General features: G+C 47.1%; 1 protein-coding gene across 1 annotated transcript in view; it reads right to left on the minus strand.

Moving 5' to 3' along the window:
- Positions 1 to 19,182, minus strand: part of MOCOS (molybdenum cofactor sulfurase) — a 56,297-nt gene extending 37,115 nt beyond the window's left edge. Inside the window, exons 1-6 of the mRNA XM_061130756.1 lie at positions 19,025 to 19,182; positions 12,319 to 12,408; positions 11,033 to 11,099; positions 9,201 to 9,857; positions 4,904 to 4,980; positions 2,161 to 2,360 (exon numbers count right to left, since the gene is read on the minus strand). Coding sequence (XP_060986739.1) covers positions 2,161 to 2,360; positions 4,904 to 4,980; positions 9,201 to 9,857; positions 11,033 to 11,099; positions 12,319 to 12,408; positions 19,025 to 19,166 — 1,233 coding nt within the window. The 5' untranslated portion in view covers positions 19,167 to 19,182. The remainder of the gene's footprint in view (positions 1 to 2,160; positions 2,361 to 4,903; positions 4,981 to 9,200; positions 9,858 to 11,032; positions 11,100 to 12,318; positions 12,409 to 19,024) is intronic.
- Positions 19,183 to 20,621: the final 1,439 nt, after the last annotated feature.

Here is a 20,621-nt window from a genome sequence, read left to right on the forward strand (position 1 = left end):
GATTAACACTATTGCTCATAATAATCTATATCTTTGTGGGCATTAGAATAACTGTAGCTTGCCCTGCCCACATAGGTAAGCCAGCAACTAAAATGGCCAGCAAAGAGATGCCTCAGATCCATGTGGACACCTTTCACTCTAAGACAGACACCCTTTCTCAGCATGGAGCAGTTACAGAAGAGAGACCTTCGCCCCTATTCCCACAGAAATGGAATGATCCCTGAGAGTGGGAATTTGTAAGCAGTTCTTTTGTCCCTCTTCTATTTGTTCATCTCTGTTTTTCTCAGACTTTAATTACAAAAATGAGATCACGATGTAACATTTAACCTAACTTCTGACTTACACTCTACTGAAGGTACACAATGCCTGGCCTAACCAGTTGATCCCTTTTCTGGATTAAAAGGAGTAAGAATGAAGAATTACATAGTTAAAGAATGGTTCTGTACCCCCAGCTCCCCTTGGCAAATCTGCAGGTGGACCATGCAGGCAAGACAGTATCCAAAAGAAGATCAGGAGACATCAGCGGGTCTACACATGATGAGAAATGACAAAGAACCTGACCTCTTACCTTAATGATTAACTTGGATTTTTTTCCCCTTTTTCCCATTAAAAATTGTCATGGCTGAGCAGAATCTTTGGAGTTAGTCTTCAGACATGAGTCCACCATCTCCCTGGATTTCAGCTTTTCTGACTCAATAGCTTTCCATTCTACTGACACTTGCCCCCGCTTCACTGACTTTTAAGTGGTGAGCAGCCCAACCTGAGTTCCATATTATGTTTGCCACAGCACATTTCAGAGTCATCGGCCTGCCCTCCTCCACACCCCTCAAAAATACACTTATTTTAGATTCAAGAAGGAAACTTATTGTACCAATTACCCAGAATAACGTATTTGAGAAGGTAAACCTTTGGCCCCAATGTGTTTTACACCACCCCTCAAAAGCATTTAAAATTGCCTGCTTCTGAATGACGCTGGGCTGCTTCTGCTGCTATATATGTAAGGGGTGGGGGGTGCCAATATCTTCAAAAGCAACTCACCCAAGAGACAACTAATGATTGTAGAGTGTTGGTCCCTGGACACCAGTAAGAACCAACATTTCTTCCAGAAAACAATTCTCAAGTTTGTCCTCAGAAAGTTTATGTATCTTCCAAAAAAATTTTTTTTTCATTGAAAAAAGAAAGTTCATGAGAAGCAGGGACAGGAATGAATTCCTTGAGAAATGAATTCCATCTGAGAAAGTCTGGATTTAACATAGATGTATGGAAAGAGTGGCTTTCAAGGGATGAGAAGCAGCATCTTCCAAACTGATGTGATGACCAAATCACTCCTCACAGCAGTTCTAGAAACCCGGGCTCTGGGAAGGGGCTTGGGCTCCCCAGGCCCAATCTGTCACAGCCCATCTGGTGACCACCTGCTGCCATGTCTGAGTGTTCAGTGTGACTCTAGATTTTTTTAATGTACTGAGCAGTGACCAGCTTATTCAGTATCACAGGGATCCAAGCAGTCCCCAACCTGTAAACCACTACCTACAGTGTTTTCTTGAGAAAATGCATACAAAGGGTGTATCTGCAGAAACAGTTTTATAACCAGCTTACCAAATACTTTGAACTTATTATAATGAACTACAGCAGAAATAAGGGCTTTTGCGCTACTAAGGACATCATTTCTACTTGTCATAAAAAAAGAGTAATGAGTTCCAAGAAACATGTAAACAAACGGTGGTAAGAGGCCCAGGATTTTGTGTGCCACTGCAATACGGTCTGATGTAACGGTGGGGCTACCAAGCTGTTGGTATGTGAAATGACCTCGGACAGGTTGCTCTGTCTACACTGTGTTAGGGTGTCTTCCCTTGCTGGCAAGCTGTCAGCTGTCCCCTCCCACTGCCATCAGAGACTCAGCCTCTCTTCCTAGTTGAAATTGACTACCACTGGCTGAATAAAGTAGGCTAAAGAACTAAATAGCCCATGCTTGTTAGAACTACATGTCAATGGAAGTACAGAGACTCTAAGGGGGGACCAGTGGCCTCTCCAACAGTACACAGGATTTGTCATGACTATTGCAAGGGCCCAGAGGCCTTGTCTTCAAATTTCAGGGCTACAGAATTGCAGACAAGAGCGATTCTGATAGGCACAGGTTGGCAGGATGAAAAGAAAACGCACCTGGGAGTAACCAACGATGTTCCCGTTGTCATCGAGCACGTTGAAGCTGATGACCGGACCCTGCACCTCTGGGCTGCTGAACTCAGAGTCAGTGTAAATCTGCACGACCGGGGCTCCGTTGGGGTACCGCAGGGAGGACAAGGCCGCGTAGGTGTACTGAGCCAGGGTAAAGGTGTGTTGCCGGATGTTCTCTATCCCGCCTCAGAGCAGTAAGTGGAAGTGAAAGGGAATCATGAACTTTATGTAAAATTCACCGTCTCGGTTCTATGAAGATGAGATCATTATAACTGGCCAACTTGGACCTCATATTGATGATTTTACACACAGTAAGTCCTCTACATACAAATGAGTTCCATTCCGGGAGTACATTTGTAAGTCCAATTTGTTCATAAGTCCAACAAAGTTAGCCTATGATCGGCTATATAGTACTGTACCTACATAGGTTTTTAATACTTTTCACACAAGTAATACACAAAAAACAAACACAAAAAGAAAACATTTTTAATCTTACAGTATAGCACTTTGAAAAGTACAGTAATGCCAGCTACATCACTGCTGCTTTTAACCTTGTTTCCAGACATCTTGGTCTTGAAGTAAAGATACTGTACCATCACACTCTCTACCGTACTGTACAGTACACAAAGGTACAACTGCTTGTAGAGCATGCAAGCATATGAAAATATACACCAGACACGTGAACTAACTTAGGTGGCTAGATACAAGAACGCATGTTTGAATCTTTGAAAGTTTGCAATTTGAAGGTTCATAGGTAGGGAATTTACTGTACTTGTAAACAGAATATGGTACTGCCCACACAATAAATGTTTAGGTCACTGGTACTGAATGACAATTTACCACTACTGCTTCTATGGAATTTTTCCATAGAAATTGCTATCATCTTCCTTTTCAAAATTTAAAAAAAAAAAATGTTACTTAAGCATTCAGCTAATTTAGACCCTTTTGTAACAGACTGCAGAAATGTATAATTTTGTCTTTAAACATATTTCTTTTTTGCTGTTTTTTTGTGAGTGTTTAAATCATACAAATTGTGAGTGTTTAACACTATACAAAGCAGCGAAGAATACTTGTTATACCACAGATGAACTCTGAAAACATTATGCTAAGTAAAATAAGCCAGACACAAAAGGACAAATATTGTATTATCCCTTTTATGTATGGTGCCTAAAATAGGCAAATTCATAGAAACAGGAAGAATAGAGGTACGATGGGTGGGGGAGGGAAAGTTGAGGAGGTACTGTTTTTTAAGTTTGGGATGATTAGAAATCCTGGACATGGATAGTGGTAATGATTGCTCTACAGTGTGAATACACTTAATGCCACTGAACTGTACACGCTTTAAAATGGCTAAACTGGCGCCATTTATATTACATAGAGTTCACCACAATTTTTTTCTAAAAAAAAGAGCAGTTAAGTAAGGAAAAATCAGGGTCTGCCTTATTGCGGAGTTGACACTGTCAATCTGCTTTCAGAAGTACCCCAGCTCTGTCAGACTCTGTCCCTTGTGGTTTGGACACCTTGTTAGCATCTTTCCTTGAAAAAGTGCCTGTTTCTCAATGTCTGTCTTCACGGTCTCCTCTTTGTCTGGGTGATGCCCACTCACCAGCCTGCGTTACTGTCGGGACAGCCCTTCCGCAAGTCCTGTATGTTTGCAGTGCTGGGATTAGGCTGAGGACCTAAGGGTTACATTATTTTGACGAGAGAGAGAGAGACAGAGAGAGAAAGGGTTGCCTAACTGCTATGCCGAGTCCCTGGTTCACCATAACTCCATCCCCATCTGGACAGGACAAGCAGTGCTGCCCTGTCCTAGAAGCTCAGCCTCTGAAAGAGCAACTGGAGCATAGCAGGAGGGGGGAGGCCCGGCTCACCAGGCAGAGCTTCTTCCAGCCTATACCCTGTGTCACCCACACAAGATGGGATGTGGCATCCATCTGTGTGTCGGACTATGGGGACTGTCCCCCACCTGCTCACACACCCCAAGCTCTTGTCAGGAAAGAAAGCACATGTCATTGCAAAAGCCAGCGGCAGAGACCACATCTGGGGACTCGGGTAAGGCATTAGGATTGCGTGGGTTTAAACCCTAGCCCTCCCAGGTTCCCTGGCCCTGGGGAAGGCATCTAATCTCTGAGTATAAGCTCCTTTGTGGGCAAAGTGGGCTCATCACAAAGCTCCCCCATGGGAAGACCCAGTGAATTAAGAGCTTTGTAAGTTCTCAGGATCTGTAAGCATTCCCAGTGCAGGGACCAAGGATGGCTCCTCTGCTTCTATGAGGTTACTAATCTTAGGATTTGGAAAGTCTCTATTCTTATAACATTATTTTAACCCACCAAAAAAAAAAAAAAGAAAGAGAGAGAAAGGTCCAGTCTCTCGCTCTTGCCGCAAAATCATTTCTGGAAGTTGTTCAGAATCAGCTCCGCCTGCATCAGTGTGGAGCTGCGGGTCACTCACACAGACTCTCTCCTCATCTGGATCCCATCCGTGCCAGGGCTCCCTTCAAGGACACAGGCAACAGGAGCAAACGCCACACGGATAGAGATGTGTATTGAGGGGACTTCTCTGTGGTCCAGTGGCTAAGACTTCACACTCTCCATGCAGGGGGCCCGGGTTCGATCTCTGGTCTGGGAATTAGATCCTGCATGCCTCAACTAAGCGTTAACATGCTAAAGATCCCACGTGCTGCAACTAAGACCTGGTAGAGCCAAAAAAAAAAAAGATGTCCACTGACCTGTGAGGCGCTCTAGGGCATCAAATCCATGTTTTAGTGCTATCACGTCAAGGAAGGAGATGGTGCCATCTTCAAACCTGCAACAGTGGGGAGAGGGACAAGGTCAAGCTGTGACCAAAGCCTCCATGCGCGTTTCATGTTATGTGACATCAGGGCTTTGCGCCTCCGGTCTATGGAGACTTTGCCTCTGCTGCGTTATACACTGTCTCCCTTCCCGCCTCGAGACAGATGGTTGTCACAGCCAAGACACGCAGGCTACCTCTGGCTCTGACCTGTTCTGCAGCTTATATCAGCTGGGCTAGCAGTGATGATGAGGGGCCCTGAAGTACAGTCATGACCTCGGAAGACTTCAGACTTGACTTCAGCCTCAAGTGCTGTGGCTCCTACAATGCTGCCCTTGACCCCAAGACAGCACCCCTGACAGGGCATCGATTCAGTAAGATCCATTGTGTAGCCACCAGGTTATTAACAAGTCCATCGTTCCAAAGTCCACAAGACCACAGTTATCAGAAGGCTCTCAATAAACTTCCTGTTATCAAGCTGTTCATTATATTTACATTTTTTAAATGGTTCATTTAGACAAAATCCTCATCAAATCTTTATTGTCCATGGACCGCATGCCAGGCAGTGTTCTGGTTGCTAAAGGTACAGCGGTGAACATGACAAGTAGGATTCCTGCCTTCACAGGGCTCCATCCTTCTAAGGGCACTGAAATAAAGGAAGCCAAACACACAGGGAAGCCAAATAAGCGCAAGCCAGGGGCGACAAGTGCACTGAAGGGCCGGCGGCTGCTTTAGATGAGACGGTCAGGGGACGTCCTCTCCGAGGAAGATCACTCAAGCAGAGGCGGAGTGAAAGTAGGGAGCAAGGGAAACTGCTCATTTTTGAAATCGTTAAGTTCACAGTTTCAGAAGGAAACAGCATTCCCAGGAGGGGGTGCAGCAGAGGCCCTGAGCAGATGGAGTCAGAACAGCAAGAAGATCAGTGGGTCTGGGAGTGCTCGGAGGGCAAGTCAGAGAATTTCACCCTGGGTCAGAGGAGTGGCTGGAAGGCTCTGAACAGAGGAGTGACTGGATAGGGCCTGGCTTTTGATAAGATGCCTCTGGCTGCTGCATTATCGAGGGGAGAGCTGGGGACAGTAAGGAGTTTCCAGCAAGCATCCCATGGACTGGGGCCTGCCAGGCCCCTCTGTTCATGGAATTCTCCAGGCAAGAATAGTGGAGTGGGTTGCCGTTCCCTTCTCCAGGAGATCTTCCCAACCCAGGGATTGAACCCAGGTCTCCCGCATTGCAGGCAGATTCTTTACCATCAGAGTCACGAGGAAAGCCCAAGAACACTGGAGTGGGTAGCTTATCCCTTCTCCAAGGGATTTCCCAACCCAGGGATTGAACCAGGGTCTCCTGCATTGCAGGCAGATTCTTTACCAGCTGAGTTACCAGGGAAGTGGTGAAAAACAGCAGCCTTATGCAGGTTGAAGCTTTCAATGGAAATACTGTGTTTTGTATTTTAATACTCTAGGAATAAGAGTTGCTCAAAATATCACTACCACAATGTGAATTTTCTTATAAAACAAATGGCAATTAGTAAAGATACAGAATTAACAATGAATCAATTGATAATTAATTGACCATATGAGTCTGTAATAAATTAAACATGATGACTGGATGGCATCACCAACTTGATGGACATGAGTTTGAGTAAACTCCGGGAGTTGGTGATGGACAGGGAGGCCTGGCGTGCTGCAATGCATGGGGTCACAAAGAGTCGGACATGACTGAGCGACTGAACTGAACTGAACTGAGGCAGTACTGACTTCAGCTATTAATTGATCAATGGTAAATAAGTATTTATTGATCAAAAATTAATAGACTCGGGAGAAAAGGGAGGTTTTATGTTTCCATCAAAAGTTGTTTTCATTGGGTTATGAAATAGAAAAAGTTAAGAATATGGGACTTCCCGGGTGGTCCAATGGCTAAGACTCCACACTCCCAATGCAGGGAATCCGAGTTCTAGCCCTGATCAGGAAGCTAAAATTCCACATGCCACAACTAAGACCCAGTGCAGCCAAGCAAACAAATACATAAATATTTTTTAAAAGAGCATGGTCCAGGTACATGCTCAAGAAACATTTGGATTGGGTATTAAATCTCGCGTGCTCTAATCTAGGCTCAGAAGGAAAAAAATGAGATTTTTTTTTTTTTTTTTTGGCCACATGGCTTGCAGGATCTTAGTCCCTTGACCAGGGATTGAACCTGGGCCACCAGAGTGAAAATGCCAAGTCCTAACCAGAGGACCGCCAGGGAAACTCCCCAAATGAGACTTCTAATGGTAAATAAATACATTCAGCTATCTGGGAATCTTGGTGCAGCACCTGCAAGAAGGCAATTCACCCAGACCGTAAGAGGCAACCCACCCACACCCACACCCCACCTGTAATGAGCAGCCCTGTCCCTCCTCACCTTCAGGTGCCCCTATTGGCTTAATAAAATTTCAGCTGTTATTTTGTTCTGCCTTTAATTTATATGATGTGCCTGTCATTCTTTTCTCACTTGGTTACATTACACGCTATATTATCACACTTGGATTCAAGAGGTTCTACATTAGCATTCCTGTTTTTAGAACTGCCCATCTATGGAGAAGTTCTAAATAAGAGAGACATCGGATAGCTTCATAATGTATTGTTGCCAACTCAATCTTGGTGCTTCACCTATGTTAGTGTTAAAGAATTGTTTCCTCTAAGAGATGCACTTTACAGGACAAACATGAGGGGCAGAGGTCAAATCACAGGCCCCGATTCCCACGGCTGGTGGCAGAGGAGCCACCTCCCAGCAGCCCAGCTCCGGGACCTACACTCTGGGCTATGACCCTACTGTCGAGGCCATGCCCCTTCCTGCAGGACCCTCCAGTCTGACCTGGGTCTGTGGGGGATCTGAACCCCCTTCCCATTCAGGCCCAGTGGCCTTCTCAGGCCCCAGCACAGTGACCAGGTCCTGGCCCCACCTCATGGTACCTGACCACCACCCGCTGTTGGCCCCCGCAGAACCCTGGATCAACTGCCATTTCCACTCTCATACCTTCAATCTTCATGCCCCAGCCATTGCCATTTGGGAGATTCCCACACAACCTGCCCCTGCACCCTGAGAAAAACACATAGATCACCAAACCCAGGCAAGGAGCTGCAAGCCCTCAAACTTCCCTGGTAATCACCCCCTGGGGTGGGGGTGCTATTAGAGACTGCTGTTAGCAGCACTCCTGAATCTGGTGGCCTCTCATTTGACTGACTCCTCCTGCTGACCAGAGAGCAAGCTGAGCTGCTTGTAGCTGCTGAAATACAGCCATGCTGTCAACACGTGTGCACACTCGTGCCAAATGGTACCAAATTCTTAAATCACTGCTTCAGCACCTTGTTTTACGTCCCTGGATATGTTCCAGTATCTCCAAGTTTACAGTCTATGGGAATTGAATAGAATTTGTATCCTACTGCTATGCAAAAATCATACGCCTGCGTGCTCAGTCGCATCAGTCGTGTCCAGCTCTTTGCGACCCTATGGACTGTAGCCTGCCAGGCACCTCTGTCCAAGGGATTCTCCAGGCCAGAATACTGGAGTGGGTTGCTGTGCTTGTTGAATTGGTTCATAGTGCTTTTCGGGTCTTCTATATCCTTCTACTTCTCTGTATATTCATTCTATTAATTTTTGAGAGTTTGATATTGAAACTCCAACTAAAAAAATCTTAATTTATCTACCTAAAAAAATAATTGCAATAGATAGTGGAACTACATGTAACTTTGTTCTGTGTTATCCAAGTCTCTTATTATTGTGTTATCATATCTGTCCGTGGCATTTCCCAGGCAAGCATGCTGGAGTGGGTTGCCATTTCCTTTTCCAGGGAATCTTCCTGACCCAGGAATTGAACCCACGTCCCCTGCATTGTAGGCAGCTTCTTTGCCACTGAACCACCGGGGAAGCCCCGAGTTATCATACTTTCATAATTGAAAAAAATAAAAATTATAATAAAAAAAAGTCACTGCTTCAGTAGCTTCCCCTCATATTGGTGCTCTGGGCAAAGGCCTGGTGCCAACCCTCCTTACCCCTGGAAGGCCTTCATGTCTTCCGCTCACAGCCCTTACCCGGAAGCCCTTGCTCTCCCACAGCTGTGGAGAGGCCCACACATGGGCTTCACAGGCCTAGTGTGGACAAACCAGCCAACACCGGCCTCCTCTGCACAGTCCTACAGGGGGCACGCGCCAGGCCCCGGCCATGCCGACGCTCAGCATCCACTCCCATCACCAGGTTACCTCTCAGCCACCGACTCTCTCGGGACGTAGAAGTCATCTCCCGCGAGGTATGCAGCGGCAGTGCCTCCTCCAAAGTAGGTTTTCCTCAGCAGAGGAGCCAAACGGTTATTCACCAGCAGAGCGCCCAGGCCGGTGGGGAAGCCAAAGATCTTATAGAAGGAGAGGGGGACAAAGTCGGCCTGGTGAACCGACAGGTCCAGAGGCGAGGTGCCCACGAAGGCGGCCGCGTCCAACAGTACGAACCACTTCCCAGGCCGGCTTGCAGGGCGCCTCCGCCCGGACTTGACCTCGCCTATCCAGGACAGGGGGTATCTGGTTCCGGAAAAGTTACTCTGAGCCGGGTAGCAGAAGAGATGCGGAGGCTGGCCAGCCGGGTCCCCAGTGGGGTCCCCGGCCGCAGCCGCGTCCTGTCTGTCCGCGGACCACATGTCCTCTGGCCTGACCGGGATGGAAGTGACGTTCATGGCCGCGGTGATCTTCCTCATGCCCACCACGGACGTGTGGCTGTCGGTGAGGTAACAGAAGCAGCTGCCGCTGCCCTCCGGGCCTGGGGACACCCACGGGAAAGCCTCTGCCACCAGTTTAAGAGCAGCCGTGCTCCCGGAGGTGAAAATCACCGTGTAGTCCTCTGGGGAGGTGTGGAAGTGCGCCAGGATCCTGGAAGAAGCACAGCATCAGGCAACTCCATGGTCTCCGTCCAGTGTTAGATATTCAGAGGTAGCTGTATTTCTACTTAATAAGACGTTGATCTACTGTGTGTGTGTGTGTGTGTGTGTGTGTGTGTGTGTGTGTGTGTGTGTGTGTGTGTGTGTGTGTGAGTGGTCAATCACTCAGCCGTGCCTGACTCTTTGAGACTCCCATGGACTGTAGCCCACCAGGCTCCTCTGTCTATGGAAGCTTCCAGGCAAGAATACTGGAGTGGGTTGCCATTTCCTCCCCCAGGGGATCTTCCCAACCCAGGGATCAAACCCACATCTTCTGCGTCTCCTGCACTGTAGGCAGATTCTTTACCACTGAGCCACCAAGGAAGCCCCCCTCTCTATCTTAATAGCTAGAAAAAAAAAAAAAACCAGATAGTCTTTGCCACAATGGTGAAGTGAGGTCAGGGGCAAAGGAAGCTGGGGGAAGAGATGCAAAGAGGTGCAAACTGGCAAAATTACCCAGCCTCCCAAATCCCCACCCCCAAGTGGATAAGACAAAATCCATAACTATCTTAAACTCAGCTGAAAACACCACTTCTTGGTTTACTGTCTGGCTCTGTCATAACAAGTTCTAAGTCATCAACTTGTTTCACGTTGCTTTTAACACAGGCAACCCTATAGCAAAAGGTGTCACTCTCAAGTAGGAAATAATTTGCAATTGTGTTGAGTCAAGTATCTTTAGGTACCACCTAAATTATTTGCAAAACTTGTTATGTGCAAATATTAGTAAAAGGGAGGGGAGAAATGGAAAAAACAAGGTGTCTAAATCTGAAATACGTAAAGGAAAAAACCAGAGAGAGCACTTTTCTTCTCCCCGAAAACAAGACTTAGGAACTAGGGTCACTCCTTGTCACTCTGACCCCCAGGAATGATGGCACCAGCCCAGAGCCACACACAACAGCTTGGACACCTCAGAGGCGCCTGCCTGTACTTGTGATGGGCCCTGCTCTGCACCTGCTCACGCTCACCTTCCTGACCTCTGACATGGTGGTTAGCAGTGTGCATGTGTGGCCATTTAGCTGAACATGGTCTTCCCAAAACCAACTCAGCACCTCTGTAGGATGTGGGCAGCTGGTAGGAAGTCCATCCACCCACAGGCACCCATGCAGGCGGGCGCCCCGATCTGCTCACCTGAAGCGCACGTGTTCCACTGTGTCGTGGGTGAGCTTGCTGCTGATGTTCTGGCTGTGAGGGTTACCTGGCAGGTTACAAAGACAAAGTCGCAGGGTCACTAGTCAGGGTCACTCCTGGTGTGTTCCTCCAATACCCTCCCCTTCAGTTTCTCAAAGTTAAGCCAAAAAAATACTGTATGACCCAGCCTTCCCTGAGTTCCAAAGAGTATATTTAATCAGAGAAGTGAAAAAGTGCAGAAAGATAGGAAAACAGTCAAGCAGGACAAAATAATAATAGTTGAGCCATTAAACCAAGTTCCTCCTCACGGGCTATAGCATAGATTCTGGGCCATGTCCTTTGAGCTGTTCTGTAGATTCCACACCCCCACCAAGTGGAAGAAGTGAACTGAATACCGTGCCTACCCAGCTCTCTGTTCTCTCCACAGTTCTCCTCCCCTCCCTGTTTGGGGGCTGGTTCCTAAAATCACTGCAGGGTCCTTGCGCATGCTGCTGCTTCTGCCTGAAATGCCCTCTCCTCCTCTTTTCCGAGTGAATTCCTGCTCCTCCTCCAGCATCCGTCCCCTCCTGCAGAAGCTTTCCCTGATAGCCACACTGCCGATTCACCGTCACTCTGCACAGACCACCTCCCCCCGCTGCCCGGCACTGGGGCCTTTGGGTCACAGCCCTTCACACCATTAATAATTTACTTTATTTCTGTGTTACACTACTTTACTTTTTCTTTTCTTACATTTATTTGGAATCACTTGATTGAGGTCTTGTCTCTCCTAGACCGCAGTCCATGAAGGCAGGGAATGTATTTACTTTTTCCCATTACAGTGCTATGCTCCCAGCCCCAGGGCGGCTTGATAAACATTGATGGAGTGAATGAATTCATGTTTCCCGTTGTCCCATCCTTTGCACAGCGCTGGCCCCTCAGGGCCACCCCACCACCAAACGCAGCACCTTCGTACCCCAGGCCTCCTTCCTGACACCGACCCCTTCTTCTGGAGGTTACCTGCGTATCCCTGAACCAGTCCCTCCCACCCAGCAGCACATGTGTTCCGGGACTGACCCTAGGTGCTTGCCTGACCTCCTCTCATGAGGGGCTTGCCCAGCACTGTGTATTCAACGCTGTTCCCACCTGTCCATCTGACATTTTATTAGGAATAGGAATATCAGCTGAATGTATTGGGTTGGCCTGAAAGTTCATTCGGAGTGAAAGAAAAACTCGAATGAACTTTTTAGCCAATCCAATAGCTGGCTGAAGTTCAATGCAAACAATAATTATACTGTGTTTTTCTTTACCATAAATGTTTTCCATGAGATCTTTCATGAAGCTTGTAATCTGGCTCTGGGGGAACAATGTGGTTCCTGCATGGTCAAGATAGACAGTTCCTGAAAGAAAATACAAAATAAAGCTTCAATTATTTTCAGAGGTATTTCACTCACTTTGTCCAGATCTGCTTTGTGTGAACCTAGCCAGTGCCTATTTGATGTGTTTAGACATAACAACAGGACACTGATTCTCCCAGCCTCTTGACATGTGCTTCTTCTTTTTTAATATTCTTTTCACATTCTTCTCCATTAGAGTTTATCACATGATACTAAATACAGTTCCCTGTGTTATACAGTGGGATCTTGCTGTTTCAGTTCAGTTCAGTCTCTCAGTCTTGTCTGACTCTTTTCGACTCCATGGACTGCAGTACACCAAGCTTCCTTGTTCATCACGAACTCCCGGAGCTTGCTCAAACTCATGTCCATTGAGTCAGTGATGCCATCCAACCATTGCATCCTCTGTTGTCCCCTTCTACTCCTGCCCTCAATCTTTCCCAGCATCAGGGTCTTTTCCAATGAGTCAGTTCTTCACATCAGGTGGCCAGAGCATTGGAGTTTCAGCTTCAGCACCAGTCCTTCCAATGAATATTCAGGACTGATTTCCTTTAGGATGGACTGGTTTGATCTCTTGCTGTTTATCCATCGATATATAATAGTTTGCGCATGAGTGCTAAGTTGCTTCAGTTTTGTCTGACTCTGTGCAACCCTATGGACTGTAGTCCACCAGGCTCTTCTGTCCACGGGAGTCTCCAGGCAAGAGTACTGGAGTGGGTTGCAGTGCCCTCCTCTAGGGGATCTCCCTGACCCAGGGATCAAACCCGAGTCTCTTACATCTCCTGCACTGGCAGGCAGGTTCCTTACTGCTAGCACCACCTGGGAAGCCAGTTTACATCTGCTAATCTCAAACTGCCAGTCCTTCTCCACTCCCCAACCCTCCCTTGTCGATGTGCGCTTCTTAATCCAAGTAAAGTCATGAGCAATGGAAGAACTGCACTTCAGCACTTAACGACCCTTAGGGCCCTGAGAGCCTTCCTGATGAACCAGGTCTCTTCTGAACCTGGAGGAGCAGCCCGCACAGGGGAGGAGGAGGAGCCTAGCAGACGTCCCTGATTCAGGATGGCAAAGCTATTTCACGCTGTGACTCACACCCCATTCTGGAGTTTCCGTGCAGCCTCCGTGGCCGTCAAGCCCTGATTCTACTTTCCCACAGTGACTTCCACAGTCCTCAACCTTAGAACAGCTCTGAAGCCTTCAGAGATGCCTGGGAATGGAGGCGACCTTTCCAGTCTCTCCCCTAAACAGAGACAGGCAAATTTAGATGACAGCGAGATACGGAGCCTTACCAATCAGACTGCCCCAGATCAAAGGGTTGGATAACTCACTGTGTGGGCGAGGTATGGGCAAAAGGCCCATTGGGACATGGCTGTAGGAGGGAAAACTCGTACCACTTCTTTATGAACAGCAACTTAGCAGTATCACTTATGCTTTCAAAATGCAAACTCTCCTTCACCTGGCAATTCATCTTCCTGAAATCTATCTTACAAATTGTGAAATGGCCTGTCAATGAGGACATTCAGTGCAGCACTGTCTACGTATTTAAAAGAAAGAATTTGAATACTTCCATCTGGTAATTTGTAAGTACTGCCATGCAACAAACACCAAGACATGTTTTCAAGAACATACATGTGAATGGATTCATTCATTCTTTCACGTACTTAATAAATATTTTTGCTTTGTGCAGAATACATTTTTCATTTATTTTATAATGGCTTTACTGAGATTAATTCACGTACCATAAAATTTGTCCTTTTAAAGTTTACAATTTAGTGTATTCATATAGTTGTGCAACCATGGCCACTATCTAATTTTAGAACATTTCATTCATCCCAAAAAGAGACCCCACAGCCATTACTTCAATCCCCAAATCCAGCCCTAGCCTTGGCAATCACCAATCTATTTTCTGCCTCTATAGGCTCAAAGGGTAAAAGAATCCACCTGCAATGTGGGAGACCTGGGTTCAATCCCTGGGCTAGGAAGATCCCCTGGAGGAGGGCATGGCAACCCACTCCAGTATTCTTGACTAGAGTATCCCCTTAGAATGTAATCCCCTGGCGGGTTACAGTCATGGGGTCACAAAGAGTCAGACACGACTGAGTGATTAAGCACAGCACAGCATAGATTTACCTATTCTGGACTTTCCATATAAATGGAATCGTGCAACATGTGGGCTTTTGTGTCTGGCTTCTTTCCTTTAGCATAACAGTTTCAAGGGGCATCCATACTGTAGCATGTATCAGAACTTCATTCCTTTTTTTATGACTGAATAGTATTCCATTTTATGGCATGCCACATATTTTGTTTAACTACTCATCTACTGATGAGTATTTGGTTATATTTTTGCCCATTATAAATAATGCTGATATGAATATGTGTGTACAAACTTCTGTGTGGACATATGTTTTCTCCCTGGTTAGCTGTTCTTTCACTTTCTTGATGGTATCCATTGAAAAAAAATGTTTTTAATTTTGATGAAGTACAATTTGTCTGTTTTTATTGTTTGTGATTTTGGTGTCATAAGAAACCATTGCCTAGTCCAAGGTCCTAATGATTTATACTTATGCTTTCTTCTAAGAGTTTTCTACTTTTAGCTCTTATATTTAGGTCTTTGATCCATTTTGAGTTAATTTTTAAATACAGTGTTGAAGAGGGGTCCAATTTCAGTCTTTGGTCTCTGGATACACCTTTTAAGATATTGTTTTTTCTCCTATTGAATAGTCTTGGCATTCTGATGAAAATAAATTGAACATAAATGTACGGGTTTACTTCTCAACTCACAATTCTACTTCATTGGTCTATGTTTCTATCTTTATGCCAATACCACACTGTCTCGATTATTGTAACTTTATATAAATCTTACTTACCTTTCCTTTTATGGAAGTGTAAACCCTTCAACTTTGTTCTTTTTCAAGATTGCCTTGGGTATTCTGAATCATTTGCATTTCTATATGAATTTTAGGATCAACTTGTCCAAAAAAATACCTGGGATTTTGATAGAAATTGCATTGAGTCTTAGGTCAATTTCAGGAGTAGTGACATCTTAACAGCATTAAGTCTTCCAGTCCATGAATGTAAGATGTCTTTCCATTTATTTAGGTCTTCTTTTATTTCTTATTTCTTTTATGTTTTGTAGTTTTGTATTTCTTTTGATAAATTTGTTCCTGAGTATTTTATTCTTTTTGAGGCTTTGGGAATTGTTTTCTTCATTTCACTAGCATAGTGTTCATTGATACTGTATAGAAATTGAACTGATGTTTGTATATTGATCTATACTACAACTCTGCTGAACTTGTTTTTTAGTTCTGTTTTGTATGTGGATTTTTTTTTAGGATTTTCTGTATACAAGATTATACTCTCATCAAGTAGAGATGTTTTACTTCTTCCTTTCCAATCTGGATGACTTTTATTTCATTTTCTTGCCTAATTTTCCTGGCTAGAACTTCTAAGACTATATTGAATAGAAGTTGTAAGAACAGATTCCCTTGCCTTGTTCCTAATCTCAAGGGTAAAATTTTCATTCTTTCACCTCTAAGTATGAGGTTAGCCATGGGTTTTTTGGTAGATGTTCTTTATCTGGTTGATGAAGTTTCCTTTTATTCCTAGTTTATCATATTCAAGAAATATTTTGGGGGCACTTACTGTTTCAGGCACTGTTCTAAGTGCTGGGAACATAACAATAGACAAAATAGAAGCTGTATGCTAGTGACAGAGAAAGACCATAAATAAATGTGAACTATGTCAGGAGGTAAGAAACATTATGGCTCAAGCATGTGAAAAAAAACAAACATGTGTACATACATGTAAATATAGACAAGCACTGGAAAGGCATACAAAACATAAATGGCAGCAATTGACTGTGGGGTGGCCCCAGTGGCTGCAGCTGGAGTGAGGGGGGACCCCCTGGCCATTCTTCAACCTCTTTTGGCACCTTTTGAATTTGGTACCATGTTAAATGTATTACCTAGTCCAAAACATTAGTTTTCAAATAATGTTCTCATTTACTGAAGATTCAGAAATAGAAAGATACCACACCAAAAGAAAGGTTGTTATCCACCCATCATTAGGGAGAGCTACAGTGCACTGCTGTTATTATTCGAAGAAACAGGCAAAAGACCCCTAAACTAGTTGGCTTTAGGTCTTCAAGAAAGCAAATCCCAGGGTCTACTCTGGCTCATGTAACTTCAGTTCTTGGTTCCACGTAAGGTGAGTGGCCATCAATCGGCACCCAGAGGCTTTAAGAACCACTTGAACCACACAGGCAAAAGACCCCTAAACTAGTTGGCTTTAGGTCTTCAAGAAAGCAAATCCCAGGGTCTGCTCTGGCTCATGTAACTTCAGTTCTTGGTTCCACGTAAGGTGAGTGGCCATCAATCGGCACCCAGAGGCTTTAAGAACCACTTGAACCACATCTGTGGAATCAACAAGCTCGTTTCAAGAAAACAAGGATGTTCCCATTCAATGGGTTGGGAAATATTTTAGCACTTAAAGGTTAAGCATTTAATTATCCAGAGCAAACCACTTAACCAGCCAAATTCTCAAACCTGAAGGAAAACTTTGAGAGGGTGTGGATAGGGGTCAGGGGAAAGAAGAAGAGGAGGAATCTTAAGTTATTTTGGTTTGCTTATTTTCCCCTGCCCTCTTGCTGGTTCATTTGTTTCCATGTGAAAAAGGGGGGATATTTTCCCAAGACTCCCAGTGATGGGAAGGGTGAGTTTAGTCCATAAATGTCTACCACAATCATAATGTAGAGGAAATGCTGGGAAATTGTACCAAATAGATGATAGACAGATAGACAGATAATCACAAAACAGTACCACAAATAGAGTAGATGTTAAAGGGGCACTTCAGGCTAGCCTGGGATCCTATCACAGCTAAATTTTACACTGGGGAAAAGCATGCTGTTCACTGAGAGACAAGAATGAAACAAAGAGACACCTACTTCCTACTTTCCCAGGTGATGTTGAGAGGAGGGGTCAGCTAATGATGGGTGTAAGAGATCACAGCTTGGAGGGTATCAGGGAATGATTAAGGAGGAGGGATGCTGAAATAATTACAGACTGAACAATAACAGCCTCTGGGATTTGCTTGAAAAGAATGGGACACCTTTCTCACTTCCTCTGCACCTGTGGGGTGTTTATTCTATAGCTGTCTCTATATCTGTGGGTGGAAAGTTTCCATAACCAAAAAAATTCAGAGGAGAGGGAGATCGGGAGGGTAAAGGGGAACTGTCTCCAGCAGGTGAATGCGGGACTGGGAAGATCAGGGAGAGAAGAGAGACGGCCAGAGGGCCCCTGTCTCCTCCTGGAGCCTCTCCAGGTAAGTACAGACCGGACCACAGCCCTTAAAGATCCCAAAGGAGGGAAAAAAAAAAAAATCACTTTCTGAAACATGAGAAAATGACACAAAGAGCTGATTAATGAGACATACATCATGATGCTGTTCTGTCACAAGCTGGAAAGTGACACTGTTCACCAAGACAGAATAAAGTGAAAATGTTAGATGTTCAGTCCTGTCCTGCTCTTTGCAATCCCATGGACTGTAGCCCACCGGACTCCTCTGTCCATGGACTTCTCCAGGCAAGAATACCAGAGCAGGTAGCCATTCCCTTCTCCAGGGAATCTTCCCCACCAAGGGATCAAACTCCCGTCTCCTGCATTGCACACAGATTCTTTACCGTCTGAGCCATCAGGGAAGCCCAGAATAAGTGCACCTCAAATCCCGGTGCCCGGCGCCACAACATGCTCCTTACCCCTCATACCTCCCAGTTCAACCAGCACACCGTTCTAAGGCTTGGCGAAGCCCCTCATACAAGGTCCCCGGCAAAAGGATGAGTCCCGACCCAATGCGTGTGGTCCCCTCCCGCCCTGCAGCAATGGGCTGAGAGGACCGCGGGCCACATGGAGCTTGACTGTTCAATTTAAACTGCCTGTTCCGCCTTGCGGAACTCCAAGGCACGATGTGATCCCGGTCCTCACGTCCAATATACAAGCTCGTCCTGTACTTAAAAGTCCAAATTGCACGGTTTGCTAATTCTTCAGGTCCCCCACCGAGCTGCACTTCCGAGGCATTGTTTTACCTACACGAGTGAGAAAAAAAATGAGACTTCGAAAAGAAAAGTTGCTGCGAGGCAACCCAGAGCCTGGAGCGCAGCCCATCGGTCCCCACCTCGCGCGCCCGCAGAGTCGCGGTCCCCACCCCACGCGCTGGCCGCTCGAGCGCCGCTCCCGCCCCCGGGCGAGCAGACGAACAGTCACAGCTGCCGGACATTCCTGCATTTTGCAACCCTGTCTCCAGTTGGACTTTTAGAGCCGGGAGTCTCTCGGGCAAGCAAAGGCCAAAAGAATCCTTAGTCTTGTTCCCGGAGGGCAGAGACAGGTAGCAAAGGATCACGTCGGTCTAAGAAGCAGCAAACCTTGGGGTTGCAGGTAGGATCTCAGCGAGCCGCGTCCACGAAGAGGGCGCGTGGACACATCCCTCCAGTTCTTTCGATTCAAAGTGCGACGCCACTGAGGTAACGGCGCTCCCGCCCGGAACAAAAGTTCCCCCCAACCCCGCACGTTGGTTCTAGAAACCTCTTGTCCCCTACCAGCCCCGCACAGGTTCCCCCCGCCGGTCTCACCTGCCAGGCGGCCAAACTCGCGCGCCCGGAGCTCGTGCAGGCTGCCCGGGCCGTACCCGTAGACGAGAGGCTGCAGGCTCGAGTCCAGGAACCGCGCAAAGGCCAGCAGCTCGGCCCCCGGATGCGCGGCCCCGCCGGCCATGACCCAGGCCTGCCCGCCGCGCCGTCCAGGCTGGTAGCGGCCGGGAAGCGCCCGGGCCAGCCCGCGTGGACTCCGCCCCGCCGCGCCCCGGCCGCGCCTCCTGGCCCGCCAGTGGCACCGCGTCCCCGCCGAGGGGCGGCGCGTCTCCGGGCCTGCCGGGCAGGCCCGGGTGAGCTGACTCACGGAGTTTCACTCCTTTCTGCCCTTTTCCCACCTGGGGGCCGGGGGAGGCAGTACCCGTGGTTGCCCGCTTTGCATTGCAGTCCATGGAGATGCCCCCAGACCCTGGGAACGCAAAGTTCTCCTGTATCTGCGGTCCCACGGACAGGCGGATGGAAGATGCAATGAACTGCTTTTGCTGCTGGGAATCCTGGAACCTGGAGATCCTCCCGGCCCGACTTTCCCTGGCCCGAGCCCAGCGCAGCGCCCGGGACCCTCACTCTCCCCGGAGGAACTCCAGGGTGCGGGGCGGGGCGTTTGGCAGGGCGTTGTCCAGGGTTGCGGCTCCCCAGTGGGGCGTGCGCTCGGCGTCTGAGAATGCGGCTGAGCAAACGGTGAAAGAGGAGAAACACTGAGGATCCAAGAGTTTGGTTAATGAAGTCTAGGCAGGTGCGCACGTTCGGAACCGGGTAGTTCGAGTGCAACCCAAGCAAAAGCTCCTCCTCCGCTCCATCTGGGGCCCTGTATCCGAGGGGATCACTGCCTCGAGTGTGGAGGGCCGGGTCACACCCACGTGCGCGAATTGCCAGGCCAGGAGAGAGTGAGGAAGCGGGGTGGGCAGGTGCGGACCGCTTCCCAGGATGGAATGAAAAGTCCTGGAGGCCCAGGGAAGGGAAGGCGCCGCGGGTGTAGAACCAAGCGGGGGCTGTGCTGAACCCACTGTGGGAAGCCGGAAAGTCTGGAGGGAGCTAAGGTGAGGACTCAGATTCCGGTCCTTGGAGACCCACGGTGGGGCCCCAGGAATGGACTACTGGCTCTGTAGTAGGAAAAATGGGGCATGAGAGGATGATCATGGTCATATCTATCCTCGGGGCAGGTTATGCAGATAAGAATTCAAGAGCAAGCCACAGGAAAATGAAAGGTTTAGTTAGAGGCACAATCCATAGACAAGAGTGTGGACTGTCTCCGAAGGTGAGAGAGATGCCTGGAAGTGTGGGGTGCTAAGTTTTTAGTGGGCTGGGTCATTTCATAGGCTAATGAGTGGGAGGAATATACTGTCTTGGAGAAGGGGCAGGGATTTTCAGGAACTGGGGTGGCATCCACTTGACTTTTTATGGAACTGCTGCTGGCACTGGTGCCTGTGCCCTTTAGCAGAGGCTAATGTATTAGAGTGAGTGTATGAGGCGCAAGGTCTGCTGGAGGTCAAATCATCTGCCATCTTGGGCCTAGGAGGTTCTAACCAGTTTTGGTTACATCCTGTTCCTCTCAATAGTTTCATCATTCTTTTAATGGTTG

Source organism: Dama dama, chromosome 27, assembly GCF_033118175.1.
Source record: "Dama dama isolate Ldn47 chromosome 27, ASM3311817v1, whole genome shotgun sequence".
Lineage (NCBI taxonomy): Eukaryota > Metazoa > Chordata > Mammalia > Artiodactyla > Cervidae > Dama > Dama dama.